General features: G+C 42.2%; 1 protein-coding gene across 9 annotated transcripts in view; it reads left to right on the forward strand.

Moving 5' to 3' along the window:
- MEIS2 (Meis homeobox 2) overlaps window positions 1–27289 on the forward strand; it is a 158370-nt gene that overhangs the window by 26105 nt on the left and 104976 nt on the right. For 2 of the 9 annotated variants that reach the window (XM_083166835.1, XM_083166836.1), the window contains exons 1-6: window positions 3501–3775; window positions 4230–4459; window positions 5362–5503; window positions 6376–6426; window positions 7084–7134; window positions 9039–9188. In XM_083166835.1, coding sequence (XP_083022961.1) covers window positions 3737–3775; window positions 4230–4459; window positions 5362–5503; window positions 6376–6426; window positions 7084–7134; window positions 9039–9188 — 663 coding nt within the window. In that variant the 5' untranslated portion in view covers window positions 3501–3736. Of the gene's footprint in view, window positions 1–2157; window positions 3219–3496; window positions 3776–4229; window positions 4460–5361; window positions 5504–6375; window positions 6427–7083; window positions 7135–9038; window positions 9189–27289 lie in introns of those variants that run through there. The other 7 variants (XM_083166843.1, XM_083166840.1, XM_083166837.1 and 4 more) reach the window with 7 other exon arrangements.

Consider the following 27289-nt stretch of genomic DNA (forward strand, 5'->3'; position numbering starts at 1 on the left):
CACCTACTCTCTGACCTGCACTCACCGTATGCACAGTACACATTAAAATTCACTCTGACCTGCACTCACTGAATGCACAGCACACACTCTCTGACCTGCACTCACTGTATGCACAGCACACACTATGACCTGCACTCACTGTATGTACAGTACGCACTCAAATTCACTCTGACCTGCACTCACTGTATGCACATTACAGTCTCACCTACTCTCTGACCTGCACTCACTGAATGCACAGTGCACACCCCATATGCAGCATTCACTGTATGCACAGTACACACTCACCTGCACTCAGTGTATGTACAGTACACACTCTGACTTGTACTACTGTATACATGGCAGACCCCCTATACAGGCCTGTACTCACTGGTTAGTCCACACATTCTCATACTCTGACTTTCACTGACTTTGTATACAGTACACAACCCCCAATACTAAAACTCATTGTATGCACAATTTACCCCACACAATGACCTGCACTCACACTCTGACATATACTCACTGTATGATCAGAACATCCCCTCCCCATACTAACCTTTATTCACTGATTACTACATAAACTTTCCTACTCTGATCTTCACTCAATGTTTGCACAGTACACACTCACCTTCACATACACGCTGGCCTGTACAACTGTACTCACAGTACACACCCCTATACTTTGACCAGCACTCACACTCTAACCTACATTCACTGAATGCACTCTGAGCTATACTAACATGTCACACTATGTACCTATGCACAGTACACACTCCCTTATGCACTGACCTGCACTCACACTCTAACCTACACTCACTGAAAGAACAGTACACACTCTGAGCTATACTCATCAAATGCACAGCACACACTCACCCATAGACTGACCTGCACTCACACGTTGGCCTACACTCACTGAAAGCACAGTACACACTCTGAGCTTTACTCAATGTATGCCCAGCACACTCTCCCCCTTGCACTGACCCACACTCACACTGTCCAGCACCAGCCAGTGTATGCCCAGCACACGCTCCCCCTTGCACTGACCCACACTCACACTGACCAGCACCAGCCAGTGTATGCCCAGCACACTCTCCCCCTTGCACTGACCCACACTCACACTGACCAGCACCAGCCAGTGTATGCCCAGCACACTCTCCCCCTTGCACTGACCCACACTGACCAGCCCCAGCCAGTGTATGCCCAGCACACTCTCCCCCTTGCACTCACCCACACTCACACTGACCAGCCCCAGCCAGTGTATGCACAGCACACTCTCCCCCTTGCACTGACCCACACTGACCAGCACCAGCCAGTGTGTGCCCAGCACACTCTCCCCCTTGCACTCACCCACACTGACCAGCCCCAGCCAGTGTATGCCCAGCACACTCTCCCCCTTGCACTGACCCACACTGACCAGCCCCAGCCAGTGTATGCCCAGCACACTCTCCCCCTTGCACTCACCCACACTCACACTGACCAGCCCCAGCCAGTGTATGCACAGCACACTCTCCCCCTTGCACTGACCCACACTGACCAGCACCAGCCAGTGTGTGCCCAGCACACTCTCCCCCTTGCACTCACCCACACTGACCAGCCCCAGCCAGTGTATGCCCAGCACACTCTCCCCCTTGCACTCACCCACACTCACACTGACCAGTCCCAGCCAGTGTATGCCCAGCACACTCTCCCCCTTGCACTCACCCACACTCACACTGACCAGCCCCAGCAAGTGTATGCACAGCACACTCTCCCCCATGCACTGACCTGCACTCACACTCTCACCTACACTCAGTGAACGCACAGTACACACTCTGAGCTTATACTCAGTGTATGCCCAGCACACTCTCCCCCATGCACTGACCCACACTATGACCAGCACCAGTGTATGCCCATGCATTGCAATGACATCCCAGGTATATGCCAGGCAGCAGCTCCCCAGTTACCGTGCAGCCGCCGGACTGGGTGCGATCTAAACCGCAGCAGGAAAGCTGTTACAATGCATGCACGGGGCACCGGGCACACCAGGCTGCGGTGGCAGTGCCAGCCTGCAGGGCACTATAGCCTGCTGTAGTAGTGATGAGGCAGAGGAGTGGGCAGGAGGAGGGATGTGCCTGGCCTGCCTCCCTACACTGCTGATTGCACGCTGCAGACAGATCCCTGCCTCTCCCTCCCTCTTCCTGCCCCCCTCCTCCCTGCCTCCCTCCATGTGTCTGTAACGCAGGGACTGGCTCTGGCTCCCTCTACTTCCGGGTCCCGTCATTTTCATTCTCCCGCCGATCAGCTCAGCAAACTGAGTAGTCTCTGGTATAAGCCAGCAGCCTGCAAGCTGCCAGCAGTCAGTCATCTGCCAGAGCCATCCACCCCGCTCTGTCCTGCTCCCTGCACCGAGGCACTTTCCTCCCTCTCTCGTCTTTGCTTCTTACTAAAGATACATTATTTTTATTATATATTTATTTGCATTTATTTTTTTTTGGCAATATTTTTTTTTTTTGCATCCTTTGGATCTTGATTTTTTTTTTTTTTTTGCAAGTGTCATTGGAAAAACAGATAATAATAATAAAGCAGAGATAGATCTATAGGGAGCTGTCAAGAGGAGTTACAGAAAGATAGGAGCATCAGGGGAGACACGTTTAAAAAAAAAAGAGAAGTGAAGAATTTGCTGCACAGTTGTGCCTTCATCAACACCATCACCATCATCTTCCTCCTCCTCTCCTGCCACCACTACTCACCCAGCTCCTTGACATGAACCGTGCCTGTGATTGACATCTGAAGTGGCGGAGGGCCATGAGAGTCACCAGCTTGGGTACATGTGGCTCTGCCCAGGGCCGACACTAAAACTCTCACCTGGAAGACTTTAGAATTTATTGCAAAGAAGAAGAGGAAATAAAACAAAAAATTCAAATAATTTTTTATAAAAAAAAAAAAAACAATTTTTTATTTATTTTAATTTATTTTTTTTTTTATATTTTATTTTATTTTTTTGAAAGGAGAATTTACCCCCCTGGCATTTTGGGACAGCATGGTTGTGCGATTGTGATTTCTGGTCTTGGTGCCGATTCCTGGATTGCAAAGAGAAAAGCAAACATTTTGTTTATCATCCCCCTCACCCCCTGCCCCCCACACCCCTTGGCCCCCTTTCCTTTCTCACCACCCCAGGACACGGACAGCCTGCGATACTGGGAAGAGGGCTGAGGATACACTATAGGGCGAAAGGAGAGGAGTTTTTGATGGCGCAAAGGGTAGGTTTAAATGCCCTGAGATCAGAGTGCTGCATGTCATATGGGGTATGTTGTGACCAGGGTGGGGAAGCGGTTTGGGATGCGGTGTGTACACACTGTATAGTGTCTCTTAATAAAGAATTGATATGAGTGATCAGTGCTTTGTGTGACTCCTCTGCACGCCTCTCTCTCTCTCTCTCTCTCTCTCTCTCTCTCTCTCTCTCTCTCTCTCTCCCTTTCTCACACACACCTCTCTCTCTCTCTCTCTCTCTCCTCTCTCTCTCTCTCTCTCTCTCTCTCTCTCTCTCTCTTCTTTCTGTTTCTCAGTAGTCAGTCTCCTCTCTTTCTCCTTCCCTGGTTCCTCATGTCAGTCTCTTTCTCCAGCTTCTTCTACTCGACCATAGACAATTCTTAGATATTTATTTCTTATTTACGATTTTCTCTATGAAGACTTTGCGCTTTTTTTTAAAATAATATCCTTTTTTTTTGTTAATTTTGCGGAATTTTTTTTTTTTTCGGTGGGATTTTTATATATTTGGATGAGCAGTAAAGACCCAACACACGCCTCAATGTTCCTGGTAACTCTTCTGCCTTCTTTATGGGACTCCACGATTTTATTTATTGATGTGATGTGCAAGCTTTCAGAATTTATACATACATACATATATATCTATGCATTTTATATATACATATATCGCGTTATTGCAATATTGTCCGCAAACGTTTTATCTACTGTTCATTTCTTCTTTTCTTTCTCTTTTTTCATTTATTGTATTTTTTATTATTTTCATTTTTTTTCTTTTTTTTTACCAACAGGCCTTTACACACACACATATATATATATATATATATATATATATATATATATATATATATATATATATATATATATATATATATATATATATATATATATATATATATATATATCCCATTCTGCCTGCCTGTGTTCTGTCATTGCTTTCTGCTGCACATTTCTCTGTTTTTTCCCTTTAAATGACTCTTTTCTTTCTTCCCTCTCTTCCTGCCCAGTACGATGAGTTACCGCACTATGCTATGGACGGAGTGGGGGTGCCAACTTCAATGTACGGCGACCCACATGCCCCACGACCCATTCCTCCGGTACACCACTTAAACCACGGGCCCCCATTACACGCCAGCCAGCACTATGGAACTCACGCCCCGCATCCCAATGTCATGCCCAGCAGCATGGGCTCCGCTGTGAACGATGCTCTGAAACGGGACAAAGATGCGATTTATGGGTAGGTACCTTTAAAGTAGGGTGGCATGCTCTGTGCAAGTGATCGCATTGGATGTACATGTCGCTGGAACATTGTGTTACTGCATATATATTTATATATGACTCCTACTACATGAGGCTCCCCATACATAATGTGCAGATTCCCAGCCCGAGCAGCCACCAGCAAGAAATGCAAAAGGAAAACAAGGCAGATTACCACCATGCTCATCAAAATAACAGGGGAGACAGAACACACTTATTATTTGTTTATTTATTTGATTTAGTTATTGTATTCATTTTATTTATTTAGTCTTTGTATTTATTTGCTTTTTTTATAACTGCAGTTTTATTTATTTATATATATATATATATATATATATATATATATATATATATATATATATAATCACAACACGCACAAAAGCAGCACACCAGGTAGCAAGCAGTGCTCGCAGGACTTTGGGGCGCCTGGGATTCCGGCATCAGCATTGCCCAGGCCCTGGTTCTGGCTGAGGGATAATTCCCCTGGAAGCCTAGCACATAGACAGCCCCTGTAACAGTAACTTCATTAGGGGGCACAGAGAGGATTCCTAATACCGAGCAATTAGGGATTAGAGGAGCAAGTAAAGAGGGGATTAAAAATCAGCATGTTGCTAGGGACAGCACAAGTGCAAATCCGCAAACTGTAATATTATTAGCAGTGACATCTCCCATATAGCAGCCATAGGAACTATGTGTTCTGATACATTATCTCATGCTGCAGGTGCCAAGCGCAATGCCCCCAGTCATTCTGCCCTGCACACAACATATATTTTATGTGCGGATTTTATGTGCGCTGTATCTTGCGGTTTCATTTGAGCAATCTTTCTGAGCTTACTAATGGTGATTGTGCCCTCTTGTTCCCGATTTGGGGCGCTCCCACAGGCACCCCCTTTTCCCTCTTCTAGCTCTGGTGTTTGAGAAATGTGAACTGGCGACGTGCACCCCACGGGAGCCGGGAGTCGCGGGTGGGGATGTCTGCTCTTCGGATTCCTTCAATGAAGACATCGCTGTGTTCGCCAAACAGGTCACTTACACCAATTTATTACACCTCCCCTTCCCCCCCCCTAAATTCTGCACCCCTACAGTACACTGAGCAAACATAATATATGATGTGCCCATAACAGTGATCAGACTCTGATGTGCACTACAACACCCAGCTGGGAGAAACACTCTATTTACACTGTGGTGGTAGTTATTATAAGTCGTATTAATGATCACTGCTATTCACCATAAAATGCAATTTCTACTGTATGTATATATATATATATATATATATATATATATATATATATATATATATATATATATATATATATATATAATGTGTGGGCGCATAAATATCTTTGTATGAATGTATATGTATATATGTATATATTTATTTATTTATTTATTAACAGTTTCTTATATAGCGCACACAGATTCCGCAGCGCTTTACAGAGTATAGTTGAACATTCACATCAGTCCCTGCCCCAGTGGAGCTTACAGTCTATATTCCCTACCACATGTACACGCACACACAGACATTCTAGGGTTAATTTTGTTGGAAGCCAATTAACCTATCTGTATATTTTTGGAATGTGGGAGGAAACCGGAGTACCCGGAGTAAACCCACGCAGGCACGGGGAGAATATACAAACTCCGCACAGTTAGAGCCATGGTGGGGATCGAACCCATGACCTCAGCGCTGTGAGGCAGTAATGCTAACCATTACACCATATAGATCTATATGTGTGTGTGTGTATAAATAATGTATATATATAAAAATGTGTGTGTGTGTGATGACAATTACTAAGACCCTACAGATTTCATTGTATTCTCCTTTTATTTATTGAAGTCACAAATCCAGCGAATTTAACCCTTTCTCCTGCGAGTTCTAACTTGTTCTGTTCCCCTCAGGTCCGAGCTGAGAAGCCTCTTTTCTCCTCTAACCCCGAGCTGGACAACTTGGTGAGCTGGATCCCATGTTTCTCGTGCGGGCTGCGAGTAACGCGCAGTTATTGCGGGTGGCGCACAGTTACTGCGGGTTGTGTTTAGCGCGTTGGAGGAAATAAAACTTGCACTCATATAGCATGGCAATTGCAGAGCACAGTGCAGGGGGGGGGGGGGGGGGGTATGAGTCTGCTTAGAAAGAAACCAGCATTATTCTCAGTGCTATATAAATGTGAATGTGTCCCTTCTGTGCCTCTGTCACCTGTAGAGCTGTCTGTCCCTTGGATTGTTAATGTCACCGAATTAGCAGCCAGGACATTCATCAGGAGTCTCAGGGAATCAGGGCAGGATTACACTTGATCAGACCGACTCAACCGTGACCGAGGAATAAACTAAAATGCTGGATAATTAGTATCCCCCCTGACAGGGTCTATGCACAGGACAGGCAGAGAGGAGACCTGGGCCTGTCCCAGCATAAGACCACTCTCTCCCAACCAAGTATCAAATCAGCACCGAATTATAGAACGGGGGGAACACACTCCCCTGCCCTAATTAAAAAGCCACCTTTGTCTTAAATGAAGCTAGTTACTGAGCATTGAATGGGCCTTTTCTCAGCATAATGCTAATCCGAATATAAGCAATTCGCCAGAATAACGGCCGGTGTCTTCCCTGCAGATGATCCAGGCGATCCAGGTCCTGCGGTTTCATCTACTGGAATTAGAGAAGGTAGATATGCGGTTTTCATTGCTCAACATTTACTGATGGCATTCCAGTTCTTTCATTTCCAAGATGCATTAATGAAAATGTTATGTACACTGATAATTATATTTCTGACCACAGACACACACACACACACACACACACACACACACACACACACTATCAAGATATTTAAAACAACTCTTGCAAACACATACATATATAGCGGTATACATGCAATATAATATTACATTTCATTTTAGTCACTTTTAAGACTTGTATATACACATATATTAATGACATTGATTTTGGGAACGTATTCATTATTTACTTGTGATCAAAGCTATACAGTAACAGTAATCAGATTCTGGTTAGATTATTATTATTATTATTATTGTTGTTATTATTGTATTTATTATTATTATTTTATTTTTATTTATTTCGTAATACAGTAATTTATGCCTTCTCTCCCACACTCTGTGATTCGCTGCTAATGTTATATGTGCCCGAATTAATGTTCTGGATAAAGCAGAGTTTTTGCACCACCTCTGTCGCTGCCGTCGGGATCCGTTGTGCGAATTTCGTGTGGAAATGTAATTAAGTGCGAGTAATTGAGTAATTCGCATTTGTGTCTCTGGCCGGAAAGTTCCCAATGCGGGGTCTTTGGTCCCTGGAGAATTGGTGTCACCATGGTTTGGGGTGAGACATCGGATGGTGGTACCCACTCGCCCACAAGGAAAATATCACTTTGGATTGCATTATCCTGACACCCCCGGGGGTGAATTTGACTGCGGATTGCGTGGGAAAGGGCTGTGGGGAGGTTGGGGTCCGACCTGCACCGAATCCTACTGTCCACATTGCTGCTTTTACCGCTATATAACAAACCCACCCACCTACCACCACTGCAAAATCACCTTCCCATTATTTACACCCACCTGCTCATCCCCTCTTACCCTCATCTGCCCTGTCTATCCTCTTATCTATCATCTTATATCCCCAATAATCAACTGTACACTCACCCCCTGACATCTCTCTTCCTCCCTTAGCTCTCCCTTTCTCATTATAATTATATATATATATATATATATATATATATATATATATATATATATATATATATACTGCACCTTGCCCCTTCCCCATACATCAATCTTGCCCTTCTCCCCCTTTCTCCTTCCATCTACTGTATCCTGTACTGTCCTAACCTTTCCTATTTCTAGCCTGCCCTTCTCCTCTTCCCCATACATACATACATACATACATACATACATACATACATACATACAGTACATACATCTATCCTGCACTCCCCTTCCCCATACATACATACATACATACATACATACATACATACATTCATCTGCCCTGCCCTTCTTCCCTTCCCCATACATCTGCCCTTCCCTTCTCCCCTTCCACATACATCTGCCCTGCTCTTCTCCCCTTCACATACATCTGCCCTCTCTTCTCCCCTTCCCCATACATTTGCCCTTCCCTTCTCCCCTTCCCCATACATTTGCCCTTCCCTTCTCCCCTTCCCCATACATTTGCCCTGCCATTCTTCCCTTCCCCAAACATCTGCCCTGCCCTTCTCCCCTTCCCCATACATACATACATACATCCATCCATCCTACCCTTCTCCTCTCCCTCATACAGCCATTCAGCCCTTCTCTCCATCCAACCATCCTGCCCCTCTCCCCTTCCTTCCATCCATCCATCCTGCCCCTCTCCCCATCCATCCTGCCCCTCTCCCTCTCTCCTCTCCTCCACTGTACTTGTTGCTGCTCAGGTCCCCAGAGATTAATATCTGCTGCTACAGTTTCTTTATTGTTTCCTTGCCTGCGACTCTCGCAGCCCTAATGCTGGTAGTAGTGAGTGTTGGAGGAGGGCGGCATCTGTGCTCCCCTCTCACCCGGCCTCTCCTCCCTCCCCAGGTCCATGAACTCTGTGACAATTTCTGCCATCGATACATCAGCTGTTTGAAAGGGAAAATGCCCATAGACTTAGTGATTGATGAGAGGGACGGAAGCTCCAAGTCTGACCACGAAGAACTCTCCGGATCGTCCACGAACCTCGCCGACCACGTGAGTGTGATGCTTAATGATAATCGTGATAGAAATCCTCGCGTGTTTCATGTGTGTATCTGCGGTGTCAGGTGCGCCTGATTAGGCCGTGCGCTCTGCGCTCTGGCTGGCTGTGGGCCCTCTGGGCATTTCCGCGGTGGCCATCGCCGTGCAGATGAGCCCCGGGCCCATAAGTGCATGGAAAGGGGCAACTGTAGACGTCTCTGTGTGTGTATATTATGCATGCTGTGTCCATCTCTGGCTGTCAAATACCTACTGCTATGTGTGTATCTACTGTTGTGTGGTATTTAGTGTTGTGGGGCCCTAGTGTTTGAACTGCAAGCTGAAATGTATTGATCAGTATATTAATTATTATTACATTATTATGGTGAGGTATTATGGTGAGATCTGAGGCTCTGTGAATATATATATATATATATATATATATATATATATATACACACACACAAACATGTTAACCCTTTAGGGCCTGATGGTATTACAGCTCTCAGATCAGATGGTGTGTATAAATACAGTATGTGTGTGTGTGTGTGTGTGTGTGTGTGTGTGTGTGTGTGTGTGTGTGTATATATATATATATATATATATATATATATATATATATATATATATATATGAAAGTGTTGTGTGTGACAATTATTTTGTTTTATTGGGCACACTCTACACACCAGCAAGGCGCCCAGAGCCCCTTCTTGTAAAGGATCGTAACCTTTAATGAACCAATAATTGACTTTCTATTAAGGAAAGCTGGGGAGAATTATTAGCACCGGTATTCCAGGTTAAGCATTGATTTCTAACACTTTAATTATTTGCTACATTAGAATGAGGCATTTTATGGAAGCCTTGATAGAAGTGACCTAGAACCCTCAAGTCTCAGGTTGGTTGGAGGGCTGACGCTGTGATTGTTTGTGCTGTAGTAGTTTATGCATTGTCTGTTTAGCGTCTGCTGTTCTGTTTTTATCATGTGATCTTCGCTGCATGATCTTATGTGAGTTTACTAGCAATATATAAAGTTGACTGGGTTCTACCCAAGATAAGTGTAGTTGTTTATTTAAAACACACGAACATTAGGCTGAGTTAACTGATGTCTTTTATAGAAAGTCCACGCTGCCTGGAAATGAAGTAGTTACAACAGGCTTACACATATAGTTTATACTTCTTAGCATATCATGTTGTGTTTATGTGGGTTTTTGTCTGGCTTCCTGCATAAACACTGTAATATGTGAACTCTGAGGTGCAGTGCATGTTACTACTCTGGTGTGTTTTAGGCAGTTCTCCCATCTCTAGTCTACTTTCCAAAGCTTTGAGGATTTAGGAAGGGATGAACAATAGACAGGATCTGTGTATATACTGCCGTACATGTATACATTCCTCCCCCTTCTGTAAAGTCCAGCTTCCTTTCCCAGTAGGACCTGAGCGCCACGTCCCGTTTAGTAGATTACACACCCGGCCTGTTTAGGGTCTGACAGATGGCAAGAGCTAAAGCCAATTTACTCTGCTCCTTGGTAATAAGTAACCTTTCATAGACCTAGTTAACTGCAGGATTTAGGTGACTAGGCCGGGCGGCATTTCACAATGAAGGATGTAGCATCCAGGATTATTATGACAATTTTGTGTTGTTCAGTGTCACACGGTAACACTGAACCCTAATATTTTTCTAATAAAACTATTTTATAGTCCCTAAAATAAAGATCTATTTTAGAATCCCCAAAAATGTCAGTGATTCTGCTAAACATTGCACCATCCTGCCAGTACGGACGGTGTAATGGTTAGATTACTGCCTCACAGCACTGAGGTCATGGGTACCCTTCCCACCATGGCCCTAAATGTGCGGAGTTTGTATATTCTCTCCGTGTTTGCGTGGGTTTGGTCCGGGTACTCCGGTTTCCTCCCACAATCCCCCAAAAATACTGATAGCCTAATTGGCTCCCAACGAAATTAACTGTACAATGTCTGTGTGCGTGTATATGTGGTAGGGAATATAGATTGTAAGCTCCACAGGGGCAGGGACTGATGTGAATGTTCAAATATTCTCTGCAAAGCGCTGCGGAATATGTGTGCGCTATATAAGAAACTGTTAATAAATTAATATATTAAGCAGATTCATTATTTAGGTGCTAGTGATTCTACAAAGGTATACAGCATACATTGCAATTTTAATATATGTTTATAGTAATGCTTCTGCCAAATTTTAGAAAGTAAATCCCGTCTAATTTGGTTTAATAATATTGTGTAATTATAAAACTATCATAATCCATTCCCTATATAATTGCTTATCTCTCTCTTTTTTTTAAAGATATTTATGTATTCACTAAATAATATCACCGTTGTCCAAATTAAATATTTGGCAATAAAAAGTATTTGAGGGATTTTATTTCTGTAAACTGCTCATCTATAAATTATTTTGAGTTCTCTTAAGAATGCTCAGAAAGGCAAGTTGCTTAAGATGCTATTGATTTGCTATGGATGAGTTTGAATAGTTTATAATTTATGTTCTATATGAACTCACTTATAGTTCTAGATCTGATTTTAGTCATCACATTAGTACGATATTTATCTGGCGATTGCTGGCTGTTGGGTTGACCATTTCCGTACGGTGTTCTTTGTTTCCCAAAAGTAACCTTTAAAGGTGATATTTTGTCCTATTTCTTTCCCATGACTAACGGTGACTTGTAGGTCTTATACATGTCATTGTAAATGACATATGAGCTTTACAAATACTAATAATATCAAAAATCTTGCTTTGCTTAAAACATAGCTTACAGTTATGTAAAATAATGCAGCACCCCCATAGGTAAATCTAGTCTGTCGTTATAACCAGAATCAGATGACTGGGATTGCCAGGCCTCTGGCAGGTAGAATACTTAAACGAGAGATATAGTAATTCTTATGTTGGAGAATTGGATACATCACCAAATCTGAATCCATAAATCAATAACTGCGTATAGGATTTTGGTGCAGAGTTATGATAGACACCGGAAATTCATTGGCCAAAAGACTAGTAACAGACGAATACCACACAGATCATAGGGACCCAAAAATGCTCATCCACTTAACATCTAAATGAACCCCTATTGGTTTAAGAATGCATTACATCCCCTTTAATCCAAATAGCTGACCTGCTATAAGTGTTGTCACTCATTTATATAATAACTCACAATCGTTTGTTGAATCAGTATTGGCCTAACATGGCCTAGACTTACTAACTCTGGGTCCCCGACACTATCATCCTGGCACCCACAATTGTGCCTTCAGCTTTTCGAAGCTGCTACAGAGCCCAGGTTAAAAGAATCATTGGGCAACTTAGACCGGATCACTAAGGATCCTGTTTTTAGCAGATGGATTAATGCAGGATTTATAGCTGAGATAACTGGTGTTTACTGACTAGGCATACATCATGGAATTTTCGCACAGTGTTATTTTATAATCTGGGTCAGACAAATCCCAGGAGCGAGAATGCCAGTGCGCCATCTTCAGGAGCGTACATTTTTTTTGAGTCATTTCTCTTGTTGTCATTAGATGCTCCCCTAAATATCACGCTGGCTCCTGGACTTTATCATAGCCATACGTGTTTATATGTGATTGTATCACATGTTGTTAAAGGTCAAAATGTCACTTATAAACAACGCCCTTGTGTCGCATTGTCTTGTACTGTGATACACTCTATTCTTGTTCTGCTCATTTGTTTCTGTACGTTGTTAGGCGCTGCAGAAGCCTTGTGGCGCCGTATAAATAAAGGATCATCATAAAATCGTTTATTACTAATATTGCACTGTTTTAAACTGTAGATGTTTTAACTCTAGTACTATAGAACTGACTGTATACTAGTCAACTTCCCTGCTTCCGTGGCTGTAAATGTCCACACTGGCCGGGTCTAGCTGACTTTACCATGCTGTTATACACGTGATTTGTGACATAGAGTCAAACAATATTTGACTTTAAACCAGAGGCTATCAGGCCAAACTGGAACGTGTAGTTCCACCACAGACAGAGAGATGAGGCCTATATTTTTTTGACATATAAAAGAAATACAGTTTATATATGTTATACATTTGTCTGACATACAAACATGTCTATGTCTGTTACTAAGGTCCTATATATTGTTGAATTGTGTGCTATCTGCTGTATCGGGGCTGCCCTTGGGTACTGCGGTAGGACAGGTCAAAGTTTCCCAGTAGGCAATACCAAAACATGCTTTGGTAAGCAAGTTACTACTTGGATTAACATTTGAAAAAAAAATGGGGTGTACTGTGCCGAGAGGCGCATTTAGAGGCAATATTGGGAAATGACTGTATATCAACATCGCATTTGGAGGTGAAGCATTAATAGGCCTTCAAGACTCATGCTAATTTTTGGTCCTTCCAATTGTGAGGGTATCTGAACTCATCCTAGTGATAATGTGATGATCAACATAAAATGTATAGAATGATTTCGTGGAAAAAAAGGGTCTGGAAAAATGCAGCGAGGGTGCTTACAAGCTGCCTACGGTGTCTCAGCGGGGTCATTTTATCTGTGCGTAGTACAGCAGGATTACAGAGTTGTTACCTATGTTATTTTATCTGCAAAAAAACGGGTGACAAAAAAAAATCACAGCGCTGATGAGTACAAGCGGCAATAAACATTTGTGCACTGTATGAGTTATGGGCTCTTTAGAGAAGGAATTCATGCAATTTATGATTTGTAAACATTATTCGATCTGCCAACTAGATAAGAGAGCACTAATACAGAATTTGGCATCAAGAAATTTGCTAATTTTATTTAATTACCCGGCCCTCCCCCTTATAAACTTGCTGATACAGCTGCTTAGGTGGAATCATAATAGGCCCACTGTTAAATGCAGTTATTCAGATATTCAGATATATATTATGGCAAACGTCCGTTTCACTTTCAGTTTGTTTATCTATATAAATGCCCCTGTGCTTGGGTGCAGGGTACACTGGACCTTATGTGTAGGAGATTTTTCTTTGCAAAGTCCGGCACCAAATAGTTAACAGTGCGCTGTACACAAAGTGTAGTCACGTTGTTTTATTGAGTTCCTCGTGTAAAGTATAGATTGATAGGACTGAACAGAAATCTAGTTCATAGGAATTATATTTTGATTATATGATGCATTGGTGTAGAGCGGTCATTTTACATTGGACCAGATAAACCTCAGTAACCAGGTAGCCGCAGTGCCTACAAATACAAGGTGGAATCATCCCAGTTCCGTACATGCTCCTGACTTTACGCAAATTCTACAAAACTTTCTATTAGTTTGTCATCTAAGCAATCTTTATATATGCTTGATAGGTTTATAGGAATTGGCGATTGTCATTTATTGAATGAGTTGTATTGATGTTGTACTGTTCTAATTTGATACTTGAAGAATATGTTATCGATGAAAAAATTAAAATATAATCCACTTGTTGAAGAATTAAAAGGATTTGGGCGTTTGTTGCGCAAAATGTGTTGTTGGTGTTTTTAAATACCTGGGTTTTATTTATTGCCATAGCTGTTTTGTGTTATTACACCAATCTGGACACTTGAGGGCCCATCAAGCTCAGTTACTCACTGTGGACTTTATAAACCCCCCTAAAGTACATAGTGTGGGTACGGTCTGGGAGTATTGGGCACATATCATAACACTGAGGCTGTAGAACATACAACCTTATCATTTTAGGAATTTGTACGGAACTAGAGAACATTATTGAGTCCTATTATCGTATTATTATTTTTGTTTTTAAATGACCCCTTTTATAAATAATAATAATAATAATGAGCAAATCCATGTAATCTCAGTCAGCGGTGTTCCTGAATGGTTGAACGTTGTTAAATAAAAATACAGTCCTTAATCAGGCGTAAACTGCTCCATTCCAATCCACTGTCTGTATATGTATTTTAAGACTCTTTGATAATTTTTATGTCACAGTGACCTTTTCTGAAAAATATGGTATAATCTTTATATTGGGCTTTAGATTGTGCTTGCTTTTTAAGCAATACCGATCATAATAAATGTATAACAGAAGGCCATTTATTAAACCCTATTAATGTAATACTTCATTACAGTAGATATAAAATATATTAACCTCTCATAACAGTGATATATTAGGGGTCTTATGACTTGCTAGGTGAATCCAAGTATAATGGTTTTTTATTTCGGGCCTGTTAAATGACCGTACATTTTTAAGTTGTGGATAAAATGAGGTTTAAATAAATTGTGATTCTGTTTTTACATTTTATGTCTATAAATATAACACACCAACAAGGCATATTTAGAAAGCTCCTGTACCAGACTGTTAAAGCCTCTGTGCTTTTTATTGAATGTTTTGGCACAGGATTATAGTTACTGTACGTTTGTACTTATTCTTGGCTGTATTGTTGTACTGGCGTACCTGTTTACCCTACAGTGCATTTGGCTTGTTCTACTTTGTATGCTTACTATGTGTTACTGGGAAACACAGAATGTTAAATATAAATGTATGTACAGACTTCTGATGAGAAAGTTCTGTTTATATCTTATTTGTACTTTTTATTAAAACAATGGTATTCGGCCTCAGGCAATCCAGCTGTTCCACAGACTACCCATGATGCTTAGCCAAGTGCTGGCAGGCTGAGCATCATGGGAAGTTAAGTATAAGGGCTATTTCACACGCTCCGGCTCCTGCCAGGCGGCGACACCCCACACGGCCAAAAGCCGTGCCGCACAGAGTAGTTAATAATGGACACGGTTGTGTCCATTCACACGGAACGGCCATGGCCCGGCCCCCCTGTTGCAGCCGGATCCCACCACTGGAAGGCTGCCGGGCTGTGGCCATCCCTACCATTGTAAACTACTGTGTGCGGCACCGCTTCCTGGCCGTGCAGGGTTTCGCCGCCCGGCAGGAGCCGGAACGTGTGAAATAGCCCTAACGCTTCAGCGCAACAAAAAAAACCCCCAGAAATATATCATATAAAAAAGTAGCACTTATTGATTCATAATTTATTTACCTCCCCTACACGGTTATAGATAACAGGTGTTTCAGCAGCAATTATTACTGTTATAATTCCTAAGTATATAAATGGGCTTTGGGGCATAATATTATGAATAAACCCTCAACTAGGGATTGAAGCAATTAATATAGAGTCCGATGATGACAATATAATAATTAGGCCAAACTCAAACATTAACTTTATATTGTTCTTGAAATCTCCAATTTAGGGTAAGATTTATCAAATCCTGGAGGTAAAGTACCAACCAATCAGCTCCTTTCGACTATCGGAAAAATTGGCATTGTCAGAAAACTCTTGGATCGACGCAAAACTTGCCGATCCACGTGTTTTAGCCGAAAAGTCTGTTTTCGACTATTTTCCGCCAATGCAGATTCAACTTTGTTACAAAACTGCATCAGGGAAAAACATCCGAAAACGTCCTCATTAAATAGGTATGTCCTGATTTTGCGGCTAGCCGAAAGTTCCGGACATGATTGAATTCCCCCTTCTGGGGAATATTCCGACGGGGGAAATAGCGGCGGGTGCCTATTCGATGCGGTCGTTCCCGACAGCATTAAACAGACATCTCAGCAGGACGGACCCGACTTTAAAAGCAACCGAGCCTGTTTTGCCGAGAACGGCCATGGATTGTCGAGATCATGGCCGTATCTTGACGATTCAAGGCCGTTTCTCGTGACCACGCCCCCTTTTTGTTGAGTGAACCGAGAAAGCGCCAGGGTCATGACTGTTGGGATGTCCCGACAGTCGTGACCCAGGATTGACTTCCCCCCTCTGTATCTCCAAGCGTTTATAACTCTCCCCATGAGTCTTTTAACGAAATATCACCCTTACTCTCCAACTTCCTCATGTCATATTAGACCTCTACAGTGATGCACATAGAAAATTCTATCGCCAAAGCTATAATAATGTCCCAAGGTCAAATGCTAAGCACCCAAAATATATGAATTCAGTGGTGTTTGGATTGGTATATAAAACTTATGTCTGTAGTCAAACTAATGCAATTGAAATACAGTAATGTGTTTTCTATTACATTGTGAAACAAGTAACATTTCCCATGCTTCAGAAGCTGTGGTTTGGATGTAAATTCATTAGCGCAATCCTGGACCTGTCGGAGATTTGTTTAGTGGAAGAATGTAAATAATTCCAGGAGTGCACGGGATTGGTAGCATGAGTTTTGCACTTGAGCGGAAGTCTGTGTAAGGTTAGCTGGCAGTTGGGTGCTTGCATGAGCACAGAATGGAACTTGCCAGGAATTCCTGGGTATTTGCTCCAGGCTGACTTATGTGAAGTGTACACAAGCTACTTCTGTTATTCAGAGTTGTGACATGACGAGTCTTTTATCTTTGTGTCCTGAGAACTTTATTAGCTGACTGGTGGGTAACTAATGTGTAGTGGAGTTCTTGTTCAACTACACGGGTTATTACATCATTTGAGAATTATATGCAAAATTTCCTATAAAATAACTCTGGTGTCACCCGTAGCAACCGTGTGATAAATAGTCCAGCAAAACAAACAATTTGTAGCGGTTTTCTAAGCGATCTGTCTAGAACGCTTAGAAATTAAGCACAAGTCGATCCACTGTGTACACCCCATAGCGATGCGCGGTCCTGCGCGTCCTCATTGGCGGCTCACAGGGGCATAACTGGATATTTTCAGTCCCTATATAGCAACCACAAGGAGGTGGGCCCCCTTCAGGTCTGGGCCCCATAACAACTATGGTAGTTGCACCTTTGCCGGCTCAGATCTTTAGTGCATGCTGTCAAAATCTAGTTAGATCACTAGAAATGAATCGCGGATCACTTTGTGTGTACACGCTATGGCGATGTGCAGTCCTGCTCGTCGCCATCGCCCGCAGAGATAGACAGAGCATTCACTGGCTGTCCAGATCGCAGTGTTTTGTTTATACGCATAGGCAAATCACTGCTCCGCACACATAGCAGGTGCACTGCATGTAGGGTGACCAACTCATCCCTTTAATCCGGGACACATATTAATTACACAGGTTCTGTGGCAGTTTAAAACTTGAGTCTTGAGGTGTGGCAGTTTATATCCAGGTGAAAGCCAGCCACAGAACCTGTGAAATTAATATGTGTCCCGGATTAAAGGGATGAGTTGGTCACCCTAAGGCCGGTTTCCCACACTCCGGCTCCTGCCGGACGGTGAAATCCCGCACGGCCAGGGAGCCGTGCCGCACACAGTAGTTTATCATGGAGGGGACGGCCACAGCCCGGCAGCCGTCCCTTCCAGTGGCGGGATCCATCTGCAGCCGTGCGGCCGGGCCGTCCTGTGTGAATGGACACAATAGTGTCCATTCACAACTAATGTGTGCGGCACGGCTCCCTGGCCGTGCGGGATTTCACCGTCCGGCAGGAGCCGGAGTGTGTGAAACTGGCCTAACTGCATGTGTGCCATGATGTGTGCTGAGCGATCTGTGCTTAGGCAGCTTGCTCAGCACCGGACACCCGTCGCCCCATGCGTACAGGGCGAAAATCCTTCAGCACACATCTCAACATATGTCCTCTTCTTTATACCTTATCCTGTGTGTCCCCTATCACTGAACAGACTTTTTATTATTTTTAGGGACAATTCAGGCAAAAAGGAGAAAAGCAATGTTCATTAGAAACCAGTTCTACCAAGGGTTATAGAGAAATGAGCAATCATTTAGGGGTGCAGCTATTAAAGCTCAGAGAGAGATACAATTGTGAGATATAAAGTACCAATCTTTTTCAAACGCAGGGCCAGATGTATCAAGCTTCAAAAAGTGATAAAGCTGGGAGTGATAGACAACCAGCCAATCAGCTCCTACCTGTCCTTTTTCAAACCCAGCCCTTAACATGTCAGTTAGGAGCTGATTGGCTGGCTGTTTATCACTGTAGAACGTTGCCATTTATTCTGTCTCTGAGCTTTAATAAATAAAGTACTGAATAAAAGCTTTGCACAAACGCATTCACATAAACAAGCTGAAGGAAGCATGGATGTGTTTTTGCAATATAGCTGCCATTATCAGTGCAAGTATAATTGGAAGCATCGGATGAGAATTACCCTGCATGTGAGTGGGGAACTATACTGTGTGTGTGCATCTGGGAGAAATAAGAATACTGCATGCTAGGCTTTAGTCACAGTTACCACCGACAGGTCATGTTGTGAGACTAGCTGCAATCATGCACAGGTGAGCTGATCTGTGATGCTGGGTCAGTAATTACCACACCTGCTCCCACAGACAGAAATGCTCAGAACATGACCTGTACAGAGGAGAGGTATCTGTGGCCTGTATGTGTGTTTGTCTGCAAGTTTAACTATATTATGTATCAAAAAGGAATGTGATATTATTATTGCCCTCTGTTTAAAATGCACAGAGTTTGTCTTAAGTCATATTTTCACACAGTGAATTGTGTATGTGATGTAAAACCACAATGTACATTACAGGAGTGTCTGTATCTGATATATCCTGTAGGGCAGTGGTTCTCAACCCTGGTCCTCAGGACTCCCCCCAACAGTGCACGTTTTTCAGGTCTCCGCACAGAATCGCGGGTGAAATAATTATTTCCACCTGTGATCTTTTAAAATGTGTCAGTGAGTAATGAGTGCACCTGTAGGGTGACCTGGGAAATGTTGGGGGTGTCCTGAGGACTGAGGTTGAGAACCACTGCTTTAGAGGGTATTTATTAAAGCTTTGAGAGAGATAAAATTGTGAGAGGTAAAGTACCAACCAATCTGCTTTTAATTTACTTTTTGCAGGATGTTTTTTGAAAAAAGGACAGAAGCTCACTGGTTGTTACTTTATCTCATGTTCTCTCTGGGCAAGTCTTGATAAATGTCCCCTTAGTGTACTTCAGCATGTCATGTATGTGTTGTTGTGTAGTGCTTTTGTGCACTTGCTGATACCTATGGAACGTATTTCCAGAAGTATTGAGAACGTCCTATTACAAGTCTGCTGGGATCACCCATAATACACTCATTTTAAGGCATGGCATTTCCCCATCAACTTGTAAAGACTTTTATAGAAATAAAATGATGCACAATTTTTATATTGTTGTATGATACTGGTTTGGGGTATGTATAAATTCTAATGTAAACCTAATGCGGTGCTTAAGATTTGTAAATGAGTGCTGTAAGCTAGGAACGCAGTGATTTTGGGCATAAACAGTCACACGGAGTATTATCTGGTATGCCGACAGCAATATCGCTGTACGCCTGTGGTATTGGTACTGGGTGCTTTCAGCCTGCCTGAAATTCCTTGGTTTTCTAATCCGCCAGTGTACACGTGGAAATCGATATTCACACAATTATTTAACCACCCTGCAAATAATATTGTTGGTCTGATTTTGAGTTAAATAGTTCAGGTCTGTTTTCAAGTAGCATTAGAGAGGATTGCAGATGAATTATTAGTACATACCAAGTAGCCTGGAAGAACAATATTTCTCATTCATATTGGTTCATGAACAGGTTACAGAGTACTCTGTCTTCTTTATTAAAGGAGAACAATTATTATATTGACACAGGAGACGATGCTTGTATGTATGTGTCTCAGCAGCAATGTTGCAAACTTCCTAGGATTTCCCCGTCCCTGTCCTAGGGGAACAAGTAAAATGAAGGTGCACCTCTCTGCATATAGTAGTTACCAATAACTAAACTGACAGCTCCAGGGACTTTCAATCCATGCAGTACTGTATTGGGGGGAATTGTGTGACCAGCTCAGGGTTAGTTGTTTTTTTTGCTTATACCAGAGTTTTCTCCTGATTTCGGTCAACTAAAGTACCCATATGTATTTTTTTTGTGCATCTGTATTATATATAATGTTAATTCTACATAAACATAGCATAATAAAAGCAAGTTATATGTTAAACATGTATGGGACACAAAAAATGCACATATATGAAATAAAAATGGTATATCACTAAAAAGTCGGGACTGTAATGTAAAGTAGTAAAAAACAAACAAACAGCTGTTTTATTATAATTATAAAACTAGACATAAATGGTGAGATTTAATAGTATGAGAGATTCAGAAAGTGAGAGATTTGGGAAGAAATCTCCAGTTTTTTTAAAGTGGCAATAAATTTACACTACAAGATCAAACAGGTTTTGCAGTGTAAATGATTGCCGCTTTAAAAAAACTTGAGATTTCTTCCCAAATCTCTCACTTTCTGAATCTCTCATCCTATTAAACCTCACCGTAAGGATGCAGGGACATTCCTAATTTGCGTCTCCAAGGTATCCCCATTTGTAAAGGACCAATGTTCTGAGATATGTTGTACAGGAGTGATTCTCGATGTGGTCCTCCTGTATCCCCAACAGGTCAGGCTTTCTGGATTTAATGCACAGATGAGTTGAACTATTTGTTGGGAGAGTAATTATCCCACTCTTCTATATCATGGCAAGATATTAGGGAGTAACATTAGTTATTGGGGTTTCGACCTGCTGTTTAGAATTAATAACCGCTATTTGTACCCATTACAAATTATAGAGTGAAAACTATGTATCTCACAGCTCAGATCTTCCCAAACTCCGCCATTACAGACCAGACGTCGAGGATATCCATCCTTGAGCGTGTATCATTGAATCCAATTTGAGGGAGGTACTTATTAAGCCAACTGCTCTCAAATATATATATCCTTAAAACCTGGGAACCTCTGGTTTAGCGGATAGTCTGGTAAACTTTGCCCGCTGTAGACAGAACAATGTAAAGTTCAGAAGCCAGACAAATCTATAAGCCAGCAGGATGTTTTATTGAGCCTGAAATATCCAATGAAATTATTGGAAATGTCTCCTAAATTTTGGGCACCAGCAGTGTTTTGTTTAGGTGCACAGACAGGAAGCATCTCGGGATTTCCCCTGCCTTCCGGTAACAAACTGAAGATTTGTGTATAAATATATATATATATATGAGGAAAAGAGGGGGTTTTCCAGAGGGCGCTAACCAATAACAATCAGGTGCAGATCGGTTTATACCGTTTAATATAAAAAGTTGTAAAAAAACCCTTATTGGGGTATCACAAATACATCAGATATATACATATACATAAAAACTGCATAATACAGGATAAGGCACATATGTTTGTACAGGTTCGCATAAATATTGTTCGATTCAGTGAATGATAGCCCAACGCGTTTCGTCAGTTCCTGACTTCATCAGGGGCAGATAGCATAGCCAGTAGACACTATACGTGTCTTATATCAAACAGAATCTGAAGACATAGATTTCATAGGATAATCCGATGGTTTTTCAATATTCAGAATCAAACAGAGGTGTCTCTTAAGTATCACAGCAGGTAGCGCAGAATAAAGTTCACAGCAGGTAATTTGTACTGATATCGCTACAGATGGCCCTGATGTATAATCTCATCAGTATACAGGGATCCTAGAGCAGCAGCCAGCAGCAGGGTGTCACCAAAGTCAGGGTGTCACCAAAGTCGATTCACTTTGGTGACACCCTGCTGCTGGCTGCTGCTCTAGGATCCCTGTATACTGATGAGATTATACATCAGGGCCATCTGTAGCGATATCAGTACAAATTACCTGCTGTGAACTTTATTCTGCGCTACCTGCTGTGATACTTAAGAGACACCTCTGTTTGATTCTGAATATTGAAAAACCATCGGATTATCCTATGAAATCTATGTCTTCAGATTCTGTTTGATATAAGACACGTATAGTGTCTACTGGCTATGCTATCTGCCCCTGATGAAGTCAGGAACTGACGAAACGCGTTGGGCTATCATTCACTGAATCAAACAATATTTATGCGAACCTGTACAAACATATGTGCCTTATCCTGTATTATGCAGTTTTTATGTATATGTATATATCTGATGTATTTGTGATACCCCAATAAGGGTTTTTTTACAACTTTTTATATTAAACGGTATAAACCGATCTGCACCTGATTGTTATTGGTTAGCGCCCTCTGGAAAACCCCCTCTTTTCCTCATTTCTATTCTGGGTCTTGCCTAACAGAGGACCCCCCAGAGGTGCTGCTCCCGCTCTCTCGAGCGCAGAAAGGGTACCCCCATTTTGCTATATATATATATATATATATATTCTCTTCTTTGATATTGGCTGCAGCCTAGTAATCCAGGATACGGGATACGGTTCTAGGCCAATTTGAGTGACCACTTCAAGCTTCTTTGGTTTACTTCATATTTCTGACTTTCCGCCGACACTTTCAAAGTCCCCATAGTTGTTTGTAAGCCTAAATATACAAACTAGACTGAAAACATAACCGGGTTACATTGCACATCAAAATATGTACGCGATACATAAAAAACCATTACAATATATTTAAACGGAAAGCGGTCATCTATTAGAATGAACTTAGGTCTACAGTCATTAGGTCGACCCCACTAGGTCGACTGGCAGGAAGGTCGACCTGACTTAAGGTCGACATGGGCCAAGGTCGACATGACTTAAGGTCGAATTTGCATAAAGGTCGACATGAGGAAGGTCGACTGGTCATAAGGTCGACATGGGTTTTTCACTGTTCTTTTAGCCGACATGTGCCGACAGGCGGTATTTCATGCCCTACCATCCACTAGGGCGTGGTGGGAGAATAAAATAGTGTGCCGAGCGCAGCGAGGCACCGTGCCCGAAGCATTGCGAGCGAAGCGAGCGATGCGAGGGTCCGATTCTCATTGCCAACTGTGTCCATGTCGACTGTGTCGACATTCGGATCAAACAACAGTGAAAAACCCATGTCGACCTTATGACAAATTGACCTTCCTCATGTCGACCTTTATGCAAATTCGACCTTGTCATGTCGACCTTGGCCCATGTCAACCTTAAGTCAGGTCGACCTTCCTGCCAGTCGACCTAGTGGGGTCGACCTAATGACTGTAGACCTAAGTTCATTCTGACAGATGTACCGCTTCCATTTAAACACGTGTCACATAAGTTATTTTACTTATAGTTAGTTATGTCCATAAATATGGCGTTTTCATTATACAGTATGGTCGGTTTAATGGTGGTTTCCTTATGGCACTGAGGTCTTGGGTTCTATTCCCACCACAGCCCTAACTGTGTGGAGTTTGTATATTCTGCCCGCTACCTGTGTGGATTTCCTCTGAGTACTTTGGTTTCATCCCGCAAAGTGTGAATGTGTGTACATGTGTTAGGGAACACAAGGGCATAATTCAGATACGGATGCAGTGAGCATATAAAAAAATAGCAGCGATACTCAAATATTTCAATACAGCTGGTGGCATCTGTAATGGGGCCCACACCCGTAGCGATTTTGTGTCATTTTCTAAGCAATTTGACTATCTATGCGGAGTTTGTATATTCTCCTCGTACTTGTGTCGGTTTACTCCGGGTACTCTGGTTTCCTCCCACCCAAAATAAACTGGTAGGGTAATTGGCTTCCTACAAATAAACCCTAGAATGTCTGTGTGTGCGTGTACATGTGATAGGGAATATAGATTGTAAGCTCCACTGTAAAGCGTTGTGGAATATGTGTGTGCACTATATATACACTACTGTATATACATTTACTGGTAATAAATCTGCCAATAAATATCTCTATACAGAAAGAGAGAAGAGAGAGACATATAAACAAAAATGTGTGTGTGTGTGTGTGTGTGTGTATATATATATATATATATATTTATTTATTATTATATGTAATTCCCATTGGAGTATTTCCAACTAAAAACAAATCAGTGTAAGGAGTTGATTCTCTGTTGTAGGTTTAGCAATATCCAATCCAATTATGTTAGTGAATCCATGTTTGTGCCTTCCCAGGGCGCCTGGGCTGATAGAGCAGTGTATTGTGGGGCAGGCTGGTGTGTAAATGAGAAACACGTTCTAGGTACCGAGATCTCCTGTGGCAGAGCAAGTACAAGCTCTTCCCATATTGTCTCCTGCTTTTATATTAATTACAACTTGCATTATCAGCTGCGGGGCTGCGGCCCGGCAAATAGAAACTGCCTTCCCGGGGGAGCGTGCTTCCTGGATGTCTCTCTCATCTGCTTTGTATTGGGCTGCTCAATATTCCCAGCTTTTCACCTGGAAACGCTGCTCTTTAATACAATTAGATGGGAGCATGGAAGACGCATTTGTATCGTAAATTATTAAGGTTTTCTGTGGCATGTCCGCCCATGTACATAAGTAAGCCGTTTATTAGGTCTTAGGGGAATGCTATGCTTATATTATTGGTAAATAAACAGTTCTAAAAATAGCCATATATTATATGCGTGTATGTATGTATGTATGTATGTATGTGTGTGTACCTGTCGAACTATTACCTTTCAACCTAGAACCATGTTGACCTTTTCCCATGTCGAACCTAGGCCCATGTCGACCTTTTCCCATGCTGACCTAATGGTGTCCACCTAATGACTGTCGGCCATCATGCTGTAGACCAAATGACCGCATCAGCCCTTTTAGCAGTCTGCATCAATAATATGTATTTTAAGGAGAACATATACTAAAGCTTCTAAAAATTAAAGGAAGTGCGGTTACCCATAGCAACCTGTCAGATTCTGTCTCTCATTTATTCAGTGAATCCTAGAAAATAATACAAAGGGGGAGATTTACTAAGATTACAGTTCTATTTCAGATGGGGTGTTGCTAGGTCAACCAATCAGATTCTATCTGTTATCTTCTAGAATAAATAAATACATTCTGACTGGTTCCGCATAACAACATCCCATGTGAAATGCAACTGCCATTTTAGTAAATTTCCCCTTAAAAGAATCTGGTTGCTAAGAGCAACACTTTTTCTGTAAAGAAGCATTATGGGGGTTATTCAACCTTGCCTGCTTTTTGACAGGGGAAACAGCAGTGGCCGCCTATTCAATGCTGCAGTTTCCGACAGCATTGGAGGCAGATTCCGACAAAACAGATCTGACTAAAATGGATCTGTTTTGTCGTAAACGGTTGCAGATTGTCGAATTCATGGCCGTTTTTTTTTTGGGGGGGGGGAGTTTCCTGTCGAGCGGAGCAAAAATGGCTCGGATTGAATACTCCCCTCAGTAAATTTATCGGATGTATCCGCTCCTGACTGTTAAGTTACAGGCTGGGTTTTAAAAAGGGACAGTTGGGAGCTGGTTGGCCGGTGATAAAGTACCAGGCCCTTTATCACTTCTCCCTTATCCCTGCTTCATACATCTACCTCTTACCAATTAGCGTGCTTAATAATAATATGATATAATAATGCAACAGCTAGATAGTGTCTTACTTCCTAATCGGTATTTAGTATTACATACAGTATACAGAACATTTGAACGTATGGATTTCTGGGAATGATATACAGTATAGGGAACAAGCGACCAAAATTTGGGAATATGAGACGACCCCAGAGAGTATCCTGTTTATATTATACAGAAAATGTATCTGCTTTACCTTCTGTAACTTTGCAGTTAGTATAAGGTTACTTTTATTGTAGTATTTTATTACAATAAGTTAAACTCTGGTTCATTTCTGTTCATTTTTCTCTGTGAATGTTCTTTGTGGACTAGACGCCTGTTTGGAACATGTATTTTTTTACCTTAGCAGATGTTATTACTGTACTACACCCATCGAATACGCTCCTGTGTTCTCTCGGTCATGTCACCATACATGTGACAATGCATATGGTCTGATTCTGTGATCATCGCGCTTCAGATTCAATAAATCACAATTTTGTAAAAACAAGTTCACAGCTAAACTCCATGGGTTCAATTTTACTAAGCTGGGAATTCTATTGAATATGGGATGTTGCCCATAGCAACCATTCAAATCCCACTACACTGCTCTATCAGCCCAGGCGCCCTGGGAAGGCACAATTCCATAATGGGGGCAGGGCTTAATGACGGCACTCTCATCAAGCCCCACCCCCGATCTTCTGCCGGGCTTCTCCCGGAGAGGAGATTTAAAAAAGTCGGCAACCCTGCAATAGAGAAATGAGAGGCAGGATCTGATTGGTTACTATGGTCAAAAGTTCCGTGATTTCGTCTGAGAATGGCCATGTTTTTAAAGCGGCAATCATTATACACAGCAAAACCAACCTGGCTTGTGTATCGGGGGCGCTGACCACCGCATACTAGTTAAAAAAAAGTCCTTGTGATGCCGGCACATAAATGTAATGTCACTGGTGCAGTAATTTACCTCCGCTCTCAGACCAGATGCCACACTTGTCCTGGAGTTTTGTGAGCGGTT

The sequence above is a fragment of the Crinia signifera genome, chromosome 12, assembly GCF_055691185.1.
Source record: "Crinia signifera chromosome 12, ASM5569118v1, whole genome shotgun sequence".
NCBI classification, from domain to species: domain Eukaryota; kingdom Metazoa; phylum Chordata; class Amphibia; order Anura; family Myobatrachidae; genus Crinia; species Crinia signifera.